General features: G+C 36.2%; 1 protein-coding gene across 1 annotated transcript; it reads left to right on the top strand.

Annotated features, from left to right (window-relative positions):
- The first annotated feature begins 2,490 nt into the window (after window positions 1-2,490).
- LOC101521552 (olfactory receptor 4K2-like) lies at window positions 2,491-7,981 on the top strand. The gene is made up of 2 exons (XM_058665393.1): window positions 2,491-2,615; window positions 7,009-7,981. Exons 1-2 carry the CDS (start codon window positions 2,491-2,493, stop codon window positions 7,979-7,981), a joined length of 1,098 nt encoding a protein of 365 aa, XP_058521376.1.
- The last annotated feature ends 1,937 nt before the right edge of the window (window positions 7,982-9,918 follow it).

The raw sequence follows: 9,918 nt of genomic DNA, 5'->3' as shown, positions 1-9,918 counted from the left end.
ACTTGGTTTGTTGTAGGGTTTCATGGGTTTGACACATGCTTGTAATCATTATGGTATCCTACTGAAGTTTTTGCTCTAGAAATTCGTGCGTTACCTGTTTATCCTTGTTCTTCTCTCTGGCCCCTGATCAGAACTTGGCAACCACTGATTTTGTTACTCTGTAGAGTTGCATTTTCTGGAGTGTCACCTAGTTGGGATCATGCGGTGGCAGGCTTCAAGACTGGCATGTCTTTACTGCTTCAAGTTTCTTTTCCATCCAGATCACACAGTCATGCCAGTATAACATGTTATGTCTGTGATCATGTTTCTTCTTCAGTTTTCACTGGGTTTGGCCTCTGAGCAGCACGTGGCACAGCTCACTCCACCTAACCATCTATCTGTGTTTGATAGTTTCTATTTAGCTACCCATATTTCATGGTTTTAAACTCCATCTGCATATTTAAAATCTCTGTACTTACACCTTTTTCATATGTTCTATGCTCTTGTGCCCAAGAATTTACACTTATCCCACAGTTCCACTTTTGTGTTAACTTGTCCCCTAAATCCTTGACTTACTGTTCCCTCTGGAATGTGCCTCTCTGAGATATTGGTATGATTCATTTTACAACTCCTGTTAGCTCTTTCCTGAAATGTCATCTTCCATGTTGAGACATTCCTTGACTACCTTTTGATATGTGCTACCCATCCCCTCAATATTTCACGTTCTTGTTTGTTTCTAGCCCTGATCAGCACGTAACATGCCATATGTTTGATGTACCTATTTTGTCTTTCTCCACATCACACATAACTTTCAGTAAAGCAGAGATTTATTTACATTATCCATGCTTGGCTCAATAGAAATGTTCAGTAAATATTAAATAAATGAATTAAGAGCTGTCATTGTGTTGTGGAGCTGTCATTGTGTTATAACAGATAAAGCCATTACCTGTGATGCTGGCATTCCATTTAGGAGCTGGCTGGTGTCTCCACTGCTTTACCTATAATCTTTCAAATCTCAAAAATGGCTTTGCTGTAAGGAGAGTTGGATCAAACGTGGAGCAGTTAGAACTCTTATCAGCACCCCATATAGGAAGCCAACATCACAACTAGTGGGCTTTTTTTTTTTTTTACATTTTTTTTTATTAGTGTTAAGAGAATAGATTTTGTGCATTGTTAAAATATGTCTTGGTTGGGCTGAATTTGACTTGTGAACTTGACCTTCCAATGTCTCTAGGCTTGGAATGCTTTCCATCATTATCTCTTTGAATTATTTTTTGTAAGATTCATTTGAAAGTGAGAATTACAGAGAGAGAGATGGAGAGAAAGAGAGGGAGAGGTTTCATATTCATTGATTCACTTTTAAATGGCTGCAATGGCTGAAGCTGGGCTGATCCTACACCAGGAGCCAGGAGTTTCTTTTGGTCTCCCATACGGGTACAGGGTCCCAAGCACTTGGACTACCCTCCACTGTTTTCCTAGGCACATTACCAAGGAGCTGGATTGAAAGCGGAGCAAGTCATGAGATTGGACTAGTGCCCATATGGGATGCTGGCACAGCAGGCAGCCACTTTACTCATTATGTCATAGTGCTGGCTACTTAACAGTGCTTTTCATTGATCATTTTGTCATTCTCAAGCCCCTCTTGAAACCAAGTAATCTGAATAATTTCAATTTTTCTTTGCTGCCACATATTTGCCATGTGCTTTATTCGTTCTTGCTAATGTTTTTCTTTTTCGAGTGTGCATTTTCAAATAGCATATCTTTGGACAATTTCCTTTTTGTGTTGGTTCCATGCTACTATTTGTGCTTTTCATCACATTTGTAATTTCACTTCATGTATTGTTTTTAAAGATTTATTTATTTTTATTGGAAAGGTGGATATATAGAGAGGAGGAGAGACAGAAAGGAAGTTCTTCCGTCCGATGGTTCACTCCCCAAATGGCCACAATGGCTGGAGCTGAGCCAATCCATAGCCAGGAGCCAGGAGCTCTTTCGAGTCTCCCACACCAGTGCAGGGTCCCAAGGCTTTGGGCTGTCCTCGACTGCTTTCCCAGGCCACAGGCAGGGAGCTGTATGGGAAGTGGAGCTGCCGGGATTAGAACCGGCGCCCATATGGGATCCTGGGTGTGCAAGGCGAGGACTTTAACCACTACGCTATTGTGCTGGGCCCACTTCATGTATTTTTAAGTTGTAGGATTTTTGCCTCATCTTGTTGAATAACATTTCTTTATGAAATCTATTAGCATATTTAATTATTTCTACATGTTAGGTTTCCTTAAAATAACTACTTTGAAATCTTCATCTCTGTGAGCATTTGGGAATTGGTGTGTTATGTTGCTTGTAGATTCAGGTCATGGTTGCCCGGTGTTCCTGATGCTTGTTGCAGTATTCCATCTTAGGCACATTGAAGGGTTAGCTTTAGTGATCCAGAATCATTTGTAGCTGTTCTTCCAGAAGCTTCTTCTGTTGCTGCAGTGGGCTCACTGTTGGTGATGCACCTGTCAGCTACTGATGATTCAGGCTGTGATAAAGGACTGCTCAACCAGGACCACAAACTCCACTGGACTCAAAAGCCGGTCAGAGGCCCCGTCTCGAGCTGCTGCTCTGGCTTCCGCAGCTCCTATGAAGGTGATTGCGTACAGCTGTTCATATCAGTGTCTGCAGGAACATGGTCGCTGGAGCTTCCCGCTAGGCTGCCATTTGGCTCCATTTCTATTTTCTAAAAGAGACTTATTTGTTTTATTTGGGACAGTAGCAGACAGAAATTAACTCAGGCATTCTGCTGCGGAACACAAACATCTTCACTTTTAAGACAAATGCCTGCTTTGTCTAGCACTGATTTTAAAAAGAAGGATATTTCAGAGACACAGAGAGAGAAGGATGGAAGAAGGGAACTCCCATCTGCTGACTCACTCCTCAGATGTGTGAAATGACTCCTGCTCAGGGTCAAACCTGCTGGTCATGTATTCAGCCCATCTCCCAGGCAGGTGGGAGGAAGTCAGGCTCTTCAGTTACCATCTTGTTGTGCTGGAATCTGTATTTGCGGGACACTGAAGTTAGGAGCTGAGCTGGGCACTCCAAAATGAGACATGGGCATCTTCCCTGGCAGCTTAGCTGCTAGATTAAATCCTTACCATTAAATGTGCAATCAGAAAGTTTGATGCATGAGCATTTTTTGATACATAATGCTTACCCTATGCAACTGTTCTTTAGGGACAAATTATCATAACCTTAAAGAATAACTTTCCCACTGTGGGGTTTGGGGCAGTGGGACCGAAAGATGGAAATAGTTCCATACTCAAAGAAATAACTTGATAGTCTATGTATCCTCCAGGGAGATGACCCTTCCTCTAGGCCACTTTAATGAATGTTGCTTTATTATGGACATGCCTATTCACTTTAAATAGCAAAGACACACGCCACAGTGCTTGTTGCAATTCTGTGAAAAGCAGTTCAAAATTTTAACAACTCCCTCTGCAAATAGATGGTACTTTCCAATCCCCTATCTCCTGTGTGGCACTGCCTGCTAAGAGTTCTTATACAAAGGCAGAAGAAGGTATATCATCATACTCCATGCTTCTGGTTCTTACAAAAGAGCTCGGTCATTTCAGTGAGCTTGCAAGTATCAGGAAAAGGTGCTTGCAATCTTGTATGGCTAACTGGTAGGTTACAAACTGAATCTAACAGGAATAATTTTACGAATTGGTTGTGGTTTTTTTTTATGTAGCACAAATATACAGTACCTGTTAATTTAATAATTATACAAAGCAAAAGAAATGATGCATAATAAAGAAAAAGTACAGATAACTTGGAAATCTAACGGTAGATAGTTCTATTAAGTAGGAATCAGAACTGTCTTCCTAGAGACAGAGTTGAGGGAAAAACTGACAATGATTTAGTTACGGTGATACACATAAATATAATCTTATTACAATATATGGCTGTACATATAGATATAAAATTATTCTCATTAAAAATTACTGTTAGGATAGAAGAAATATTCAGATGCTTGCAGCTGAAAGTTTTCAATGCATTTAATGTAAAAGGAACTTACATCATTCTTGTGAAAAGAATTTAGAAAGATGTAATTTATTGATTTCAAGGAAAATTTACTGATGAAAATTTGTTAATTTTATAAGCAAAGAAAATAGAAATAACTAAAATGATAAAATGGGATTTATTAATTCTAACATAAATATTTTTATTATCTAAAAATATTAAAAACTACAAGGATGAAATTATTTTGGTAACAGTCTTTTTAAAATTCCTTAAGTTAAAATTCCTTAAGTTAGATTAGAATTGCATTATTATACAATATTATTACTCCTAAAGTAAAGTAAGCTGATTATTCCTGAACAGCATTCTTAAATATGGAGTTGTGAAAGCCAGCTAAGTTTACACTGCAAATGTGCTTTGAGTTTTTAAACAGATCACCAAACTTAACTCTGCCAAGAGGCCACATCTAGGAGAAAGTATTGGGAGAAGATGGAGATCAACCAAAATTTAACTGTATTCCAACCCTGGGCAAAAGTTCAATTTTTAAGAATTCCAAGGATTTTTTTTTGTTTGGACAATTTTGAAGATAATTATCAAATAAAAGCATGAGTCAAATTACATGAGAAATTTTGCTGACAGTAATACAAAATTGGTGAGAAAATAGTGAGAAAGGTTATAATTAGAGTGAGTTAAGGATGGAATGATAGAATAAATTATATTAGATATTTAATAAACATATTAATATATTACATATTATAATTTGCAGAGTTTAATTCATTTTTAGGAATTTTTCTTGTCAAAGCAGTAATATAAAAATGAGTCAGAAGGCGTTTTTCTTTCACTGATTTTCTACTTCTAACCAGACTGTAAAATTTGCCATCAAAGCAATTGCTTTGGATCTTTCCTAAAGGCAGAATGTGAATTTAATTGAAAATTTCTGATAGTTATATATAAAAGAAGCTAAAATTGCATTTGATAGTTATTTAATTTTTATTGTGGGTTAGGTAAAACTTATTATTTGACTTACAAACCATGAGAGACATTTTAGCTGAAAATGGCACTTAGCTGACATCGGCTAATTCAGAGAAAATAGCATAAATATTAATAAACATTGTTTCCTGAATTGGTAACTGATAGAAGAGTTAATTCTATGTGTGTACTGACCTTCTATGGTTAGTAGTTTCAGATTTTTATAGTGTGTGTTTCCTATGTTCAATTTATTTGAAAGCATTATACAGCGAGAGGGGGAGGCACAGGAGGGAGGGAGGGAGACGAGAGATAGAGAGAGGGAGAGAGAGAGAGAGAGACACCCATTTTCTTTAGCTGGTTCATTCCCCGTAGGCTATAATGGCTAGGTCTAGGCCAGGTTAAAGCCAGATACCAAGAACTTCTTCCCAATCTCCGGTGTGGGTGGCAGGGGTCAAGCACTTTGCCGTCTCTCACTGCTTTCCCCAGATATTTAGTAGGGAGCGGGATCAGGAGTGGAGCAGCCAGGGTATAAACCAGGGGTCATCTAGGATGCTGGTGTTGCACGCAGTGGTTTTGCCTGCATGCTTATCTTTATATTATTTATTTTCATACAGTTCTTGGGAGATCACATGCAATTAGTGAGTAGAGAGAAAATAAAAGCTAAATAATTTATTCATAGATTCTGTTTCGATTTGCTAATTCTCCAAATCAATGAAAATGACTTCATTAATTTCTGTTCCTATCAATAAAATTATAACATAAATGTTAGTATATTGGCATTTAACATTTGTTGAAGTATGTCCACCATGTTTCTTTGATGACATATTTAAATTTTAATCCTTTCAGAATGCTTAGAGAATGCTTATACATAAGTTATAAGGAATCAAAATCAGATTTTCAAAGATAGATAAGTTGCATTGTAAAATTCAATGTAATGATATTATCTATTAATAAGTAAAACCAGTATAAATACACAAAATATTCAAATGTGCAAATTGAGCATTCTCAAATAATCTAATATACAATAGGAGCCATTTCGTTTTACACACAATGAAATTTTTACAAACACCTAAAAACAGAAATGATCTTGATGATATTCAAATTATGTCTAAATACCAGAACTGTTAAACTATATTAATTTTTGAATTAACTTTAATCCAGAATATATCCTAATAACTTGGAAAACTTTTCAGGTACCTTGGCTGAAACTTCCATAGTCAAAGGCTTAAATTAGTTATTGGGGTGAGTAAACAAAACCTACTTGCAAAATCAGCTGTCACTTGCTAGAACTTATTTTCTTTGCTTAGTATTGCATTTTCTACTATTTGTCAAAGGCATTTATAGCATATGGAAGTAAAGGTTGTCAAACAGGAAGCACTGTAAATGTAATTTTAAAAATGATTCTGAGTCTTTATGTATGATTTTTTAATAGTTTAAAATAATGAGCAATGTTTGCATAGCATAAACACAATCAAAGAAAGGAGTCTATTTTAAAAAGTCTTTTTAGGAGAATATGAACTTTGAGAATATTTCACTTTTAAAAAGAATGTCTTCTGGTCATTTACAGAATTAAGTAGTTAGAAAGCAGGCGATTTGTCACTCACACAGGGCACTGTATGAATCTCCTGAAAAAAGTCAAGTGTCAAATGAATCCAGTGTTCACTAACAGCTGACTTAATATTATATCATGCTTTTGTATAAGAAAACCTTTAAAATTTCAATTCGTATTTTAATTCATGTGCTGTACTCAGGGGAACACACACACTTTTTTAAGCTTGCTATGTAAATATGCATGCTGTGTCTTCTTAGGCAGTATCTGGTTTTGTGTTATCATGTGGCCATATGACATGGACAACCTTTTGGTTTTGAGCAGCATCTGCACACATCATACTTTTCAACTGTTATCTGATGGCAATCGTCAATTGTGTCTAAAAAGAACATTTTTTACTGCTAGTATTTTTAATTGCATTCTAGGTAACCATGCTCTGTTAAATAATTTTTTCATAGGAAGTTGTACAAATATCAAATTTCTCCAGCTCTGTGATTTTGTTTCTTTTAATATAGAGTCTGCACCTCGGTGGAGATGCTCAACAGTTCCAGAGTGTCCGAGTTTGTGTTACTTGGGCTCACTGATTCTCATGAGCTCCAGATCTTCTTCTTTGTGGTGTTTTCCCTTTTCTATGTAATAACCATGATAGGCAACTGCCTGATTTTGCTCACTGTCCTGTGCACCTCACAGCTCCATGCTCCCATGTACTTCCTGCTCAGCAACTTGTCTCTCATTGACATGTGTCTGTCCTCCTTTGCCACACCAAAGATGATCCTGGACTTCTTTGCTGAGAGTAAGACCATCTCCTTTCAGGGCTGCATTTCACAGATCTTTTTTTTGCACCTCTTCACTGGGACTGAGATTGTGCTGCTGATTTCCATGTCTTTTGACAGGTATATAGCCATTTGCAAACCTCTCCATTATCCAAATATTATGAGCCAAAAAGTGTGTGTTGGGCTTGTGCTAACTTCTTGGGCTGTGGGTTTCCTGCATACAATGAGTCAGTTAATTTTTACTCTCTATTTGCCTTTCTGTGGTCCCAATGTTATAGACAGCTTCTTCTGTGATCTTCCTTTGGTTATCCAGCTGGCTTGCATAGATATGTATGTTCTTGGGATCTTTATGATCTCTTCCAGTGGTGCGATTGCTCTTGTGAGTTTTCTGCTTTTGCTCACCTCTTACATCATTGTTCTCGTCACTATCAAAGATCACTCCTCCTCAGGGTCATCCAAAGCATTTTCTACCTGTACTGCACATTTCATTGTTGTGTTACTCTTCTTTGGTCCTTGCATCTTCATTTATGTGTGGCCTTTTGCAAGCTTCCTGGTGGACAAAATTCTCTCTGTTTTCTATACTATCTTCACTCCCCTTTTGAATCCACTTATTTACACTTTGAGAAATCAAGAGGTGAAGAGAGCAATGAAGAAAAAACTAAGTAACCAGTATTTCAATATTGGGAAAACTACTCCAAGATATTCAGTGCAATGAATGGTTGTCCTCTATTGGAGATATGCTATGATCAGTTTGCTTTTAAATTTGCTTGTTAAGTCAGTGAGCCTAGACTTAGGAAAATAAGAAGTTAGGATGAGAAGTGAGTACCATTTTGGTAAAAGTTAGTACAGTGTTTTACAACCCATTTGAGAGCACAGACCCATCTGGTAATTTATTGAAACTTAAAGGCGAATTTTACAAGAGACTGAATATATCATCAGAATTGTGAACATGAATTTAGGGATTTGTAGGACTGAATTCTACAAACATATCACAGATTCACATTACTTCAAGAAGCCTGAGATGAATGGAGTTTCTCTCATTAGAAATAAAGGTTAAGCCAGAAGTTGACTTTTGCCTCAATTTTATCCTTAAATAAAATTTATCATTGTTGCTTTCAAATATAAGTCCCTGATCCTGAGTGTGGTAATTATTTGTTGAATGTCTAATCTACTTCATGCTTTCGCTGGACATTGGAGATCCATCAAAGTTGGAGATTTATTGGTGGAGGGGCATGGGTTCAACACTTAGCTAGGGTCAGTCTGTTGTGGGCCTGCTTTCTGGTCCATAAATTTTCCTGTTGTGCAAAAATGAATAATCACATTAAGGTTATTAAGCAAGTGTCTTCATTTATAAAATATTTAGTGTCTGATAATATTTCAAAAATGAAACAAAAGCATCAGTAACTCATTTAACAATGCTTGTTGTTAGATAATATTAACTAGTAATTTTGTTACTGAGTGTTATATATTAAGGAGAGCTCAAGCATTACAAAGGGAAACAGAAGTGCTTACTTGAACATAAACAGCATGATTTTATACCATAATAGAGTATGACAATTTACTTACTGTTAAGTAATGTTGAAATACTGTACCTGTGCCAATTATTAATTAATGCATTTATGTGCTTTGTGTGCCTATATTTTTCAAAGAAGTACTATATTTTGGGGATTTTTAAATTTTATGTTAAAATGTATTTCAAGATTGCATGGAAGAGGAGAATAATAAATAAAATATGTTGAATAGGTTAGTGTCTTGCCTTACTATAGTAATGTCTTCAAATGAAATAAACATGATTGTGAAGTTTAAACTAATTTCACGTATTTTTTTTTGCATTTTTCTATTCAGTAATAGTAGTGAAATGTTTTAATTTTTTATATAATGTGATTTACTGGAAATATTGACTGGGAATATGAATGGCAATTAATTTTCAGCTACTCAGCTTAAATGAAATATATTAATAAACATTTCTTCTATAGGCAGAAGGGTTTTGTGTGGATTCTTGAAAATATAAATAAATGTCTTTTTGGAGACATTATATAAAGTGCTTTTCAGGAAGTCATCAAAATTAAAATCAGAATGTTATAGCATCAAATCAGATTTTTTATCTAGCACATTTCTGAAAACAGAAAATAAATGTTTAATTTTCATGGGAGTTCTTGATGGTAGAGGCTACTTTTGAGAAATTGGTTAAGCACTGAAGTGCACCCTCGTAGTCACTCAGAGGCTGGTCAAGATTTCTGCACCGATTCCGTATCAGGTCAGCCCTTTCTCAACATGTCCCACATGTAAACTCCTGATGCTAGCTTTCAGGTTTGCACTATCCTTGAGTGTTCATCAATCTTTTATGATTTTATCTATTTGTGATTGTATGGTTTGTGTAGAATACCAGTCATCAAAGAAGTGAGATGAATCTGGGGTGCAAGGAGGAGAGACTGGAGAGAGGTGGAGAGAGGAGAAAATGAATGAAGTAGAAATAACATGTTCACAATTGACTTTCACCTTATTCTCATTTACCACTTAGTACAATCCATCAAAGAGTTCTGCTTATTCTAAAATATATATTGACTTGACCTATTTCCTAGTAGTATATTACCACTCAGTGTTAGTTACAGAACAGTACTTAGGTAGCTGTTCAGTCAGTACCATCATAAA

The sequence above is a fragment of the Ochotona princeps genome, chromosome 6 (genome assembly GCF_030435755.1).
Source record: "Ochotona princeps isolate mOchPri1 chromosome 6, mOchPri1.hap1, whole genome shotgun sequence".
Lineage (NCBI taxonomy): Eukaryota > Metazoa > Chordata > Mammalia > Lagomorpha > Ochotonidae > Ochotona > Ochotona princeps.
This window is presented reverse-complemented; position numbering and strand designations above follow the sequence as displayed.

Bases quoted from the DNA above. Each gene is read 5' to 3' on its own strand.
- LOC101521552 (XM_058665393.1), top strand. From the start codon at position 2,491: ATGATTCAGGCTGTGATAAAGGACTGCTCAACCAGGACCACAAACTCC. The intron at 2,616-7,008 runs GTACAGCTGTTC...CTTTTAATATAG, and splicing joins GCTCCTATGAAGGTGATTGC to AGTCTGCACCTCGGTGGAGA.